The following is a 14,101-nucleotide window of genomic DNA, read 5'->3' as shown; positions in this document are numbered from 1 at the left end:
CCAGCATTTACAAGGAGAGACGGGAAGGTTCCAAGCTTGGCAGCTGCACTGGACTATTCCTTTTCTTACCAGTGGAACAGCACTGCCTGTCCACACACTGAACTACTCAGTGCATTGCCAGGGAGGGTACACTCCATGCAATTTACCAGTCTCAGAGTCATGGCAGGCTGTCATTCCTGATGGCATTGCCCACTAAGGACTTCAGCTCCTCAGCTGAACATTTTCTCTGAGCCTTGCCCCATATTTCTGCAAGAAGCAAATTTCTGCTTCTTGCCCTGTAGTTCCTGTGCTTACACAGTTGTGTTTACACATCCTGCTCTTCTAGATCTCCTGACATAGGAGCAATCAAATACCACATTTTTAGACCAGCTCCATATATTGTCCTGGTTTTAGCTGCGATAGAGTTCTTTTTCTTCTGAATAACTGGTACAGTGCTGTGCTTTCAATTCAGTTGGAGAATAATGCTGATAACACACAGATGTTCTGGTTGTTGCTGAGCAGTGTGTACTGTAAGCCAAGGACTTCTTGGTCTCTCTTGCTCTGCAGAGAGCATGTGTACAAAGAAGCTGGGAGGAAGCATGGCCAGATGCTGACCCAGACTGGCCAAAGGGATATTCCATACCATGGACTGTCATGCCCAGTGGATAAACTGGGGGAGTTGGCTGGGAGATGCCAATTGCTGCTAAGGGATGGGCTGGGCAGCAGTCAGCAGATGGTGAGCAATTATATAGAGCATCACTTACTTTTCCTGGGTTTTCTCTCTCTCTTTCTCCCTCTCTTTTTTATTATAATTATTATTATACTTTGTTTCACTTATTAAACTGTTCTTATCCAAGCCATGATTTTTACTTTTTTTTCCTCCTCCTAACTGTCCTCCCTAGCCCATAGGGTGTGTGTAGTACTTAAATGCCAGCTGGGGTTAAACCACACCACCACCCCTGAGCTGTGCTCAGGCCCAAAGGGCAGGCAAATAATGAGGGCAGTGCAGGCATTTACCCTGCCAGTAGACTGCAGCTCGAAGCTGGAAGCACTTGAGTGTGTGGTCTCTTTGTTCCCTTGTATTCTGTGTAGCAGGCTTGCCCCAGTGGCCCTGTGCCTGCAGCCCTCACCTGTTGGTGTTGTGAGGGTCAGTGTACCTCAGGTAGTACCAAGCAGAATCAACAAATGTATCCATGGTATCGACTTCTCGCCTTGCTGCTGCCTTGCACCTGAGCAAGTGAGGAGAAAAGCTTTTTTTAGATAAGTGACAAGCTTGGAAAACACCCCAAACAAACATGCACAGAGTGGCCATAAAGACATTTAGATTGAAAACTGAGCAGTCTGAAGAGTGACATGTTCAGAACAAGTCCAACAACAGTAACAGGACTGATTTCTTCCCCCTCCCTCCCCAAATATAGCAAAAGCAAGCTAAAAAGAAGCCTGAGCAGCCATCATATCCATCAACAGCAGAAGATGGCACTGCACTGGACAGCCCTCTCAACCTTGGAATTTTTTAGAAATGCCATTTTAAAAGCTACAAAGCACAGACAAGCATACTTAGCCATAAAGTTAATGGGTACTGAATATAGATCACTCTTGTTAGGTACCAGCAGATTTAGCAGAAAGGTCAGGTGGTTGCCTCTCACTGATTGTCTGTACAAAATGGTCTTTGCAGATTCCATTTATTATCTCTAGAAAAAATTAACTTAGTTGAATTTCAGCTTTCACTGAGATCAACTCTCTTCTAGACCTTGTAGCACAATTTTAATTTGTGATTACAGCAAATTGATTTTTGCTTGTAATTATATTGGCAGCCCTAAGGAACAGTTTCAAAATAGATTTTAGGAGCTCAGGTTACTTTCTGTTAATTTCTCCTTTAATATTCGTTGTTTGTAGGAGTCAATAATCACATTTAATAAACTTCCATTTGTTGCAAATGATCCCTCTTAAAACTCTTACTATTAAAACAATGGGATTATTCTAAAGTCAATGAAACTTTGCAATCTGTGACACTTGTACATAAATGACACTGATTATATGTAAGAAATGTACACAGTTAATAATTGTATTTAAGTTTAAATGCCTGTATATAGTAGTAGATAAGTATACGTAATGAATGAGGATGGCTATGTCATATTTACTAAATGCATATTTAGTCTTTGATCAGTCTTGATGAGTGAGCTGCAACATGCATCTCTGCTTGTCTGCCTGATACTTCAGCTTGGCTTGCCAAGACAAGTTTACAAGAGCATCACCACTTAACATTTTCCTTCATTTTGTCTCTGTACCTGGTCCTCCTCTACATGCAAGTTTTTCTTCCAATGAGAATAATGTAATAAAGGAGTTTCACTTCTATCTGCTTTTTAGTGTAGAATTTTTTTTTTTAATTGTACACATAAACAAAGACACGGCCAGTGTAAAAGAATGGCTTTTCTGTCAAAAGTAACAATACTTTACAGTCATTGAACTGTAATTACATCTGCTTCATGCCTCTGTGCTCTAAATGGACAAGGCTCACTAACACAGAGACAGCATGGGCATCTTTCAGAGTTTATACAATTTATATCAATATTGTGATTACAGGCACAATACTGTAATCTCATTAGACAATCTTCAGACGACTAACACAATTACTGGACTTGTATAACAAAGAATAACTTGGACATCTCCTATTTATGATTGTTAGCATTACTGGCACCCAAATACTCAGACTTTTGTATCTTTCCATCTGGCTTTCTTTATTAATTCTAGATACTAAATGAAACTAATAAAAAAGCCTATTACTGGAGAGAAGAACTAAAGGAAGGGATGATGTCACTTCTTGGAGCAAGGAAAAGCAAGGATGACTGCACACAGAAGTAATAGCTCAAATGATTTGAAACTGTAGCAGACATGGATGAGCAATACTGATGATAGCTGTCAAAAAGGTGAAAATTAGGAAGACAAATAAAGATGAGAATTAAAAAATTAATTTCAGCAAGCTACTACATTTTAGGCTAAGAAACTAATCCTGTGTGACTTTATTTCTGACTAAACAAATGCCTTTGATTAACTTCTATGCAGAGCAGCCACAATAACTATCAAGAAACCGTAAGGATTTGATATACATCAAAAGTGTGTTACTGTCTGGTAAACAACAAAATAACTTTAAACTAAGGTTGTGGGGGAAGCCACGAGTGCACACAGTGACTTTCAGTCACAACAAGAAAATTTTTCAGTTGAAATTAGGAATTGTAGACCAAGGCATTTCTGGGGGTTTTACTAAACCTGCGGATCTTAGTCAGTAAGGCCACTGCAAAGGTCACACTTTAAAATACACTACTATGTGCAATTTCAATAGGCAAATCTGAGAGGAAATTTTCTATGCAGAAACACAGGAGTAAAGGTCTGTTTTACAAAAAATTACATGTTATCAACAAAGTTTAAAATACATGTTTCCAGAGAACAGCGGAACTGCTGATATTAAAATAAATTTAGATGTTATGAATCTGCTGAATTATCAGTGAGAGCACTATTGCCATTTATATGTCTGATTTCCCTACCTGGCAGCCTGACAACATGCTTCCCATTAGTCTGGTCAAGCTGCTAGGAGCAACAATACATTGCAATGCTGATGAAAATTGCTATCTTTCTTTGGGATACTTTATGTTCTGCCAGTTCCTCCCACAGAACCTAGAGGCAAACTTCAGTGTACAGAGTATCTATGCAGTCCTCAAGATTACACAACTGATTTTGACAACATATCTCTCACTACATCAATTAGACTTTTTTCTTTTTTCTTGAACAGATGGACTACAAACAATAAGGATTACAGCAATGACAGGATGCATTTACTTTCAAATCTGAATTACATGTTATCTGTAAGGTATATCCTCATGATACAGATTTATATAGATGAGGGAACACTTTATTGTTGACTATTACAAGAAAATAAAGACAATGTTAGTCTCCTTAACAAGAGGACTAATTCAGTAATCATTATAAGCTTTATATGAACACTGATGAAAGACAATTAAAGTAACTGTAATAAATGAAGTGATAAATACTGTTAAGAAATACTGTTGAGAAAATTATTCTGTTTTTCCTTTTTTTCTCTTCTATAACTTAAAACCAGTCAGTTTTGTTTTAACTTGTTTATGAAAAAACAGCAGTAGGCATTGAGTGTTGCAAAATAAGGTGTTTTAGAGAGTGTATAAGAAAAAAATCCCTGTGCTGGGACAAACTAAACATTATTTTGGAGTAGTATCCCGTCTCAGAGCAGTCACTTGCCAGCACTTTGGGAAAGTGCACAAGAAACAGGCAGGTGCAAAGTGATCTCTCCGAGCAAATACAGCACTGACTTACCTTGGACAGGAACAATTCACCCATTCTGGGGCGCTCTCCAAAGGTGAGGCTCCCTTCCCTGTGAAGGTGGCCACATTGGGCAGCACCACAGGTAAGTCCTCGTAAGGCACGGGGACAGCGCCGCATGCCTGGCAGTGAATGATTGGAATGGGCGTTCCCCAGTAGCGCTGCCGGGATATTAACCAGTCTCTCAATTTGTCACTTGTTAGGTCTCCACCTATTCTTTTCTTTTTGGCCTGCTCAGTAATAGCTTTTAAAGCCTCCTGCCGAGTCATGCCAGTGATCTGATTGAAAAGGAAACAAAAAATGAGACGTGGAAAAAGAAAGAAAAATTTGTAGGTGCTGTCAGTGAAAGTGCAAGAACAAACAAAACCAGTCAGTTTTCTGAGAGTCAAACAAAATAATAATTTTCCTCTTACCACTGGTTAACACCCTGCCATTCAAGAGACTATTCCCATACCAACTGCTCATTTGAACCTTCTTGCTTAAAGATTATGTTCTTGATGATCTGAATAGAAGAAGGCTGAGAAAGAGTCATGAAGACCCCTTCAGCCATTATTGGCAGATATTTGCATTAACTGCTGATATCTTTACCAGCTGCTGTATGCCAAAACTTTCAGAATTCTATCACAAACATAAGGTAGAGGAAATGAAAATGCAAATTGCTTTCCTGTCCTCTGCTCATTTCAGGTTTTTCTATTCTTGCTTTCACATCCATTTTAACCACTTAGACCCTACCTGGGAAGTAATGTGTCTGCTATTAAAACTATGTATCTTCAAGAGCTAGATCTAAAGATAAGATTCCTGTGTCTCTTGAGGCATCCATGATACCACAAAGACTGAAGCCACATTTCAATGAATTTGTGGAAGAAGGATTAGTATGCTCATGTTTAGGTTAACATTCTATCAAGGTTATGAAATAAGAATCAACTTTTAACATAGGTTAAATTATTCAGTTTCCATTATAGAACTGAAACCAATACAGAGGAAAGTTCAACCTTCCTCTCCTGTACAAAAGGAAAAAACTTATTTTATTGCTACAGCAGGGCCAACATATTTCAACATTAAATTATTCCCAGAAATTTAGTAGCATAAGCTTGGCTTGATTTAAAAACCAACCAAACAAAAACATCCCTTTAATCATACAAAGTATTTGGCACTCTTGAGAAAACAGATTTAGTCTGCATTGTTACTGTGAGCTGGAAAGAAATCCATACGTGTATACCCACCTCTGCAGAATTAATGACCTTCTCCAAACCATCTGGCAATGCCTCAATGACTTCAGTGAAAGAAATGCCCAGATTCTTAGCTACTGTAGCATCTTCTGCACTAGTACTAGGAATTCCTAGAAGGGATGAAATACCATTTCAGTTCTATGGCACTCTCTTTATAATGACTTACATTTTCCCAAAAGAGTTAAAGAAAACTGTTTAAGAACAGTAAAAATGTTTTTGCATTCTTTAGGCAGTGAAATTCAAATAGCAATAATTACAACTCAGTAATTTCTCAGTTCCTCTGTAATTCAAACGTTCAGCAATACCCTGTCCTTCTTTGAGAAAAGGTTGAAAAATTGATGGTTCTGAAAAAACTAAAAATAAAGCCATAAAATTTGGATAGAATTACAGAATTTTCATTATAACCATATTATCTAAATATAATATATTTAAACAATACAAATTTTAATTCTATTTGCTAATATGATAATCAAAGACTCAACAAAAAGCAGTCTTCCTGTTTCAATATTAATTTATCTCTAATTTCACAGAATTATGAAATAATAGAATATTATTAGAATTAGAAGTCATCTAATTTCACCATAATGCAACAGTCTCAAACATTACTATCCCTTTAACTTACTATGAAAGACATGATTTGTTTATAAACTCAGGGAAACTATTAAAATAACATCAGTTTGCTATTCAGACTATAACTAGTGAGAACATTTCCCATAGCTATTCAGATGAGTTACACAACTCACACTATTTAAGGCTCCCAAAGCTCTCTTTCCCTCTGCATTTTATTATTTGGGACAGTCATGCATTTTAATTCTGCTCTGGAGGGTTTCACAGTGAGCTAAGAAATTTCTTAGCTTGTTTTATTATCACATGTATTCTGAAATAATATTAAGATACTAACAGATTTATTATTTACACAGAGATACATATTTCTGCATATTTTTCCCCTTCAATGATAATTTAATTAATACTTTGAACCATCCTGCAATTACTGTCATCTTTAAAGGGCAAAGAAACTTATTCCAACAAGACAATGCCAGCATTAAGTTGGTAAAAACTACACACAAAAGTTCTCAAAATATTTGCTGAGCACATTGGAATTATTAACTAAACCAGCTTAGCAATTGTCTTAGTTCAGGCAGTGAAATGCCAGCTATACTTTAATTCTGCCAATATGTGGAAGTTTGGAAGCAGATGACTAAAGAAAATCAAACAAAATTCCCCTGTGACAAGCACCTCCTTAACTAGAAAAACACAAAATTGCTATTTTATCTTCCCAGCAGATGTACACTCTTGCCATTTCAAGAACAATGTTTGTATCTTAATTTGTCAGAGAGCCCTGCAGTCTGCAACAGGTGACTTCACAATATGCTCTACAAATGGAAAAAAGCTGCTCCCACTTTTTGATCTGCTTCCTTTTGGAAAGATGATGCTATTAATGTACACTGGCAAAGCTCAACAGCTGGCACCCACAGCTTCCCATGAAGAGCTGGGCTGTTCCAGCAGACATAAGGCCAAGGTATGTGCCAGCAAGCTGGAAGATTTTAAGGAAAATTAAGATTAGGTATCTCAATCATTTGGCTTCTCCTATATGAGGAAAACCTTTGTTTGTCAAAACCAGATTAAAATCTAAAGTGTAAGATGTGGGCATGTTATAAGCACGGTATACAGCCCAAATGGGTAATTTCCATCAGCCCTGTGAGGGTCATCCAAGACATTTTTGCACAGTCAGCTGGTGTAATTCAGTCCAGTTGTGCAAAAATAGCCAATATTGGCAGCAGTGAAAGCAACAGCTCCAGGACAGGAAAGAAGTATCAGCAATAGGGAGGCAACTAGAGGAGTTAAGGGATAAGGAATGCACTGGAAAAAGGGAAGAAGACATAATTATTTCCTTTTAGGACTGGCATAGAACATTGCCTTCTCAATGCTGCTGAGACCATGGCAAAGCACAAGAGTAAACAAAGAGCTCAGTGGGTGCAGATTAAAATGGATATGGTTTTTTAAACTTAGTACCATTTCTACTTTGACTTGTTAGGACAATCATATTATCTAAGAGGATGTACTTAGCTACCCAGTTTTGAGACCAGGCTCCATGTCCAGGAAAGGAGTAAGACAGGCAGATTCATAGAACAACTTTGAGAACAGAAGCAGGTGATTCAGCATCCTCTAGCAACACCCCCACCTCCACTTATTGATCCTCAACTTTAAATCAGGTGCCTTAAATGCTACCTTGAGAGATAAAGGATCTAAGACAACTCCAAGACTACCTGAAAACAATTATTACCTATCCTGAACTATTTTACTGGCCTCAAAACAAATATTACTAGATAAAAATCAAAGTTGGAAGTTTTGTACATTTACCAACTGAAGCATTTCTCTATAAGCATGTACATAATTTATGTAAATTTTAGACACACAAAAAAGGCCAAAAGTTGGGGTTGTTTGCCCAAAAAATGGTATTTCTGTTTTAATTAAGAATGGTGAAAGACAGCCAAACACATATGTTGGAGGTAAATAATTTTCTCAAGATATGCAGATCCTCAAACTTAGCACATTAAATGCACTAATTTTATATTATTTCCATTTAAAATTATCATCCTGTAAATCTCTTTACCCACACAGATTCCACATAGCTCCTTTTCCCTTCCTTCTTCACTAATGGAGAACAGAAATCCAAAATCCAGGAGAGAGAGCCTCTGTGTTCAGATATTTACTACATCAGTATCTTGTGCTCCAATACAGCAACTGAAAAGCACACTATTCCACTTAAATATCTAATGGCACATACCTATTTTAGTATCAAGATAATTATCAAAATTGGTTTTTGCTGAGATGACTACAGGAATCTCCTGATTGGTAAGCAAATTCACAGCTGTCACTGAAGTAAGCGAGTCTGAAAACAAATGTAATGACATGGTAAGTAAAATATAACAGAAGACATGCTAAGAACATCACTTACCATTACAATGCAGTTTATCTTAAACTTACATGCATTTTAAATAACAGTTTTCTTTAAAAAAGAAAGGAAGTGACAAACCTATTCACATTTCAAAAACGCTCAGATGTATTAAAATGGTCAATAAGTCAGACTGATAAATTATCATGATTAGAAAACATACTTATAACAAGCACCTCTCTAAAAACAGAGTAAGATTTGGATTATAACAAAAAAATTGAGTCTTTGATCAAAATACAGGCTGCTGCAAAGTTGTACAAATTGGTTTTAGTAAGCCCTGATTATGTCCCAGCATACAATGCTACAAAATCCAACCAAAAATCAGATAAAACGGCAGGGGAGCATATATCCTTATGATTTAATTTCTTACAGAAGAACTACAAAGCACGTGACATCTTTTTTTCTAACCTGTCTTAAAAAGCCACCTAAGTAACCTACTGATTTCCAAACAGGATATTCATATTCATGTTACAGATGAGGAACCCAATGTCCAAGCAAGGGCAAATAGGAGGGGAGAGAATTAAGGGTGAGAACTAATAAACTGAAATTGATATACAATGTGCAGATTGGGTGGCTCAGCAAGAAGAAAACCAAATCTGAATATTCCAAATTTTGAGGATTTGAACCCTGGATCTCAATTTGGGCCTATTTCTAACTTTTTCAGTGCCTTGAAGTTGATGATAATTACAATCATTAAAATATGGGCTGCTAAGAGCTTCCTTTCACCTTTCTTCATAGCTAAACTGAGGCTATGAAGGCTTGTACTGTAATGCATAAAATCTGCTTGAAGTAAAGTAACAGCAATTTTGAGAACAGGGCTGTTGTATCTCATCACGCTTCTTAACACAAATTATACATTTATTTATTCTTGATCACTACTTTTCCAAATTTTAGGTGTCTGAGGTACTCATATTAAAAAGAAAATTTCCACACTCAAACCACTGCACACAGCTTTCCTCTGTTTAAAAAAAGTACAAAAGGGACAATTCAATTTCGTTTTTTAAAAGCAACTAACCAAGAAGTGTCATGAGCAGGAAGCTGAGTGGGCAGGACACTGCTTTTAAAAATAACTTTTCTCTTCCACCCAGCAATAATTTTCATTTTATGCTGGAACCCAAAATAATAACTGCAGTTTATGAAGGTGCTCTTTCCTGTGCTCATTTGCTCACATCATTATCATCATAACCAAAAAGAGAAAGTGGTACAGGCACAAGTGTAAGATAATGTATGCAGAGTATTATAATGAGATCATGAACAATGTAGCAGTCAAATCTTTATCTCAGGCCCCTCCTGCTGCCCAAACCATTAGACTTATCAGATTCTAAATTAACATACATTTTTCCAGGTAAAAAACCCCCAAACAATTAAATTGATTGTTTGACAACTGGTTGTTCTATTTATTTAAATAATAGTAGCCTAAAATACAGACATGTACTTCAAGACTAAAGGTTTTACAGCTTTCAGTTACTTGGCTATACAATTGCTCTTTTTTCTCTCCTAGAAAACATAAAAACATACCCTCCTAATTATTTAAATGAGAACACAGTGAAGAGAGAGAATTGCAAGACTATGCCCATTGAAAAGAAAACAATTACATTTAATTAAATTAAAATTTCAGTGTTACTGAGGATTTTTTTTAAATAAAAGTCTTGGTTAATGTGAAAATAGGTCTTTATAAGGCCATCCAAAATTTCTTTTTATTTAAATGCCATTTTTGGCCTTTCAAATGTAAAATGCCAATCTCAGCTAATTTCAACTGAAGAATGTCTGTAAGTATATTCACAAGTAGCAGGAGTATACAACAGCAGAGATATGTGAAATTGCACCTCTTTTTTGAAAAATTTTGGCTGTCATTATTTCAATTCAGAGTTTCTTAATTTAACTCAGCCAAAAGCTTTAAGCTTATTGTTAACAGACACACAAAAAAGCTTTTGCAACTATTTCCACTTAAAAAATAAAATAAAAATATACCATTGTCCTTATTAAAAGCAAATTTTGCACTTTTGTGGTTTGGCTTAAAGCACAAGATCCAACAAAGGTACAGGCACATGCATGAATGTGTGTTTGTGCAGTTAGTGCTTTGATTTGGCTCAACTGCAAGAACTGCAAATTTGTTCTCCAAAACTCTCCAAGCTTTTCTCACTTCTTAGACAAGTGCTTTATGTACTCAATACAATCAGACTCCGTGTTTCTTTCTACTAGCAAGCAAACTTTTTTAAGGTAGAAAATAATTACTTAAAAATGCTGGTTCTGTTCAACCAACACAATTTACCACAAGATGCTGTTAATATCAGATGTTATCCAGACAATCTTATCTTTACCAGTAAGGGAAAAAGAAAATATTGAACACCAGCCTGAAGTAGAAACAAAACATATTATATTTACTCTTGTCATGTTCAGGTTTTCCAAACAATAAAAAAATACTAGACCATGGATGCTAAATACAGGCAGATTTGATGACTGGAGACTTCAGGAAAGCAGTTAACAACAATTAAAGCATTATCAGTTGACTGCAAGTCATGAACTGTCACAGGGATAACTCTGAATTTACTCCATTAGAGTCCTGTGTTAACAAAGAATCTGCATAGCAGAGTATTATTTTACTATCTAACAGTGATCCACTTTGCTATGTATTAGTGATAAAACCTGATAATTTGTTTTCATTTAAAAAAATTTTTTTTAATAAACTTAAAAATTAGTGATATATTGACCTCTTTAGAGTCCTCATGACAGGAAGAAATCATTACTGGTGCAAGAATTAGTTCTGCTGCCTTTGTGCTAATGCCAACATACCTTACACACATGAGATTTTTCAATGGGCTGACACAATTAAATTTGGACTACTCATTTCTGGATGAGGAAACAAGAATCTGTTCCACTGTTTTTATATACCATGAAGTGTAACAACTATAATAAAAAGAAGAATTCTAGCATAGCTGCTCTTGCCACATCTGAAGCCAGGACAGGCTGATGTCACACTGTGTGACAGAGCTCAAATCAAAGGCCTTCTTGCTCTCAACAGGAACAGCTCCTGCTCAGCTTGATGCACATTCTCTAAAGATCATTCTCTATAATTGTTGCTCTTCTACAACAAATTGCAGTATGAGAAAAATACCACCTTTCCCTGGGGTGAACTCCCTCTGAAAGACTTCCTTGAGACTGCTATTCCCATGCAGCAGTCTGTGAGTTGGTAAGATATATAAATGGGAAGCTCCATAAATGGCTTCAGGTGTATAGGTGTAAGCTGCTAGCTTCTCTTCTGTTACTTGGCCATTAACCTGAAAAAGAGCAGAAAAAAATTCCCACTGGCAGTATGGTGCTTACAGATTTCCCTTCCTGTTCATACAGCTAATGAGTCTACATCACCCTACAGAAATACACAGATCCAAACAGCAAAGCCAGACACATTCCCACCATAGATATTTTCCAGAATCAAACCTTGACAAACTTACTTTTAGGCCTTGAGAAAGTTGCTTTACAGTCTTGCCTTAGTCTATCCAAATATATCTATAAAAATATATTTCTAATCCCATATGTAATATTGCACTGTGCTACTGAGATAGACTCAATCCCTGGCTAAGCCACCCAGAATCCTTCTATTCACTTTTAATATGCATGCCTTGTTTCCAAGAAACTGGGGGGACATGTTGCCAGAATTTAGGATTTTCTCAGCTACAATATGACTTTACACCATACTTCTCTGATGAAGTAAATGCTGCAAATTATGTACAGAAATAAAATAATAAAAGGTGGCACAACAAACAATTGGACATAAAATGTAAATAGTAAACTTCAAAGACTTTTAAAGATACTTCCAGACTTTACCACCTGGAACTATCAGCTGGAACTATCAACAAGGTTTATATCCTAGATCAACTGACTGTGGAGTATATGGGGGTCTTGAAGGGAGATTTTTCTGTAATAAATATTGATATAAAATTTCAGAAACAACTGATAAAAACAACTTTAATACAAAGTTTATTTATACAAATACAAGTACTGAATCTTTCAGCAGGGTGCACATCAAAGGTATTTAAAAGGTTTAATTAGTCTCAATTTGAAGTTCCAAAAAATTTAGTACTTTAAAATAAGAAGTCACTTTTAGAATGTTAGACTAGAGTAAATAATTACAATAAAGCTTTGAAGTACAAGGACTGAAATTTGATCAGAGTCTCTGAAAATGTCTTCTGTCACTACCATATTCATGGAGCCTTGCCCGTCTCTTGACAAAAAAGAGGAAATCTGAAGCCCTTCTGTAGGTAATGATAATTTATTTTTCAGGTTTCCTTTTCCTTCCTCTCCTTTCTTTCTATCTAGACTTCTCTGCAGCTCCATCACTACCTAATGTTGTGGTTTCTATTATTTTAATTATGGGAAATAGTATGTGAAAAAATGGACAAATGTAAGCAAAGCAGTTTGTCTGAGGTCAGCCTGGGTCTGGCAGAGAAGGTGCCATGCAGAGCTAGACCCTAGCTGACATGTGCAGTGCCACTTGATAGTGCACCTGGCACAAATGTTGTGGCTTTTAGGGAAGCTTATTAACTGGCACGTATTTTGGCATAAATATATACAGCCAATTTGCATCCACTTGAACACACAAACCCTTTCCTAAGGAGGATAAGCAGGGAGCATCTCTTCAACCCTCAAATGCTGTTCTCCAGGAATCTGTGCTGGTCTGTGCATGAATATAATAATAATTTTTTTTAGTTGGTTTCAAGCTTTTAAGATCTGGGAATCCATTCCCATCACACATTTCAGGGATTGCAGTTAGCCCAACCAAGAGAGTAGCAAGTGAAATTTCTGACTTACCTTTAGCAAGAAGTCAAGAGAACACCCAATGCAGTCACCTATCCAATTGGCTTGCATTTCTTTAATACCATACCACTCAGGGAGATCAGATAAAGCATCAAACATGGCCTTCAGCAACAAAAGAAAGAATTAGGACATTGAACTTTTGTAAGCACATGAATTAGTACTATGGGTTTGATTATAACTAACAGCAAAATGGCAAGGTGCTGGTAAAAACATTGGAAAAGGTGGTTTTATATTGCTCCTACCTCAAATTAATCTCTCTGAGAATAGAACTCACATGGTACAAGCCAGAGGTATGTAACTACCAACAGAGACCCTGTTGTTATTAAAAGTGGCCTCTTTTGAATGGACTAGACCTTAAGATACAGGAAGAAAAAACTCAGATGAAAACAAACACAGAAAATATTCCCAGTGGCTGTAACTTCTGGGAAGTGTAGGTGACCTACTGAGCTGAACAAGACTTAATAGATGTGCTGGCAGATATGAAGCCTACATTTGTATTAGTTGTTTTAAACAATAGCCTAGAGATTGCAGTCAGACAAAAGGTGTTAACATGTCCTAAAATTTTCAAGCTCTGGCTTAAAATAGCATGATAGTTTCTAGCTATCTTTTTTTTCACATTTTGTATTGATATTTTACCAAGCACAACAAGCTGCAAAATTGATTGGGATCTTTAGGTCGTATCATCTTGCAAAAACAACACTAATCATAGTAACAAAGGTCTGTATTAAAATAAAAAAAAAATAATATTATAATAATAAAATTCTTATAAGCA

At 36.5% G+C, this 14,101-nt stretch overlaps 1 protein-coding gene across 3 annotated transcripts in view; it reads right to left on the bottom strand.

Annotated features, from left to right (window-relative positions):
- Positions 1-14,101, bottom strand: part of LARS2 (leucyl-tRNA synthetase 2, mitochondrial) — an 83,471-nt gene that overhangs the window by 29,716 nt on the left and 39,654 nt on the right. For all 3 annotated transcript variants that reach the window (XM_009086215.4, XM_050970811.1, XM_050970812.1), the window contains 6 exons: positions 13,324-13,431; positions 11,633-11,792; positions 8,347-8,451; positions 5,553-5,668; positions 4,324-4,607; positions 1,110-1,208 (listed from right to left, as the gene is read on the bottom strand). In XM_009086215.4, the coding sequence (XP_009084463.2) occupies positions 1,110-1,208; positions 4,324-4,607; positions 5,553-5,668; positions 8,347-8,451; positions 11,633-11,792; positions 13,324-13,431 (872 nt within the window). The remainder of the gene's footprint in view (positions 1-1,109; positions 1,209-4,323; positions 4,608-5,552; positions 5,669-8,346; positions 8,452-11,632; positions 11,793-13,323; positions 13,432-14,101) is intronic.

The sequence above is a fragment of the Serinus canaria genome, chromosome 2 (genome assembly GCF_022539315.1).
Source record: "Serinus canaria isolate serCan28SL12 chromosome 2, serCan2020, whole genome shotgun sequence".
NCBI lineage: Eukaryota > Metazoa > Chordata > Aves > Passeriformes > Fringillidae > Serinus > Serinus canaria.
This window is presented reverse-complemented; position numbering and strand designations above follow the sequence as displayed.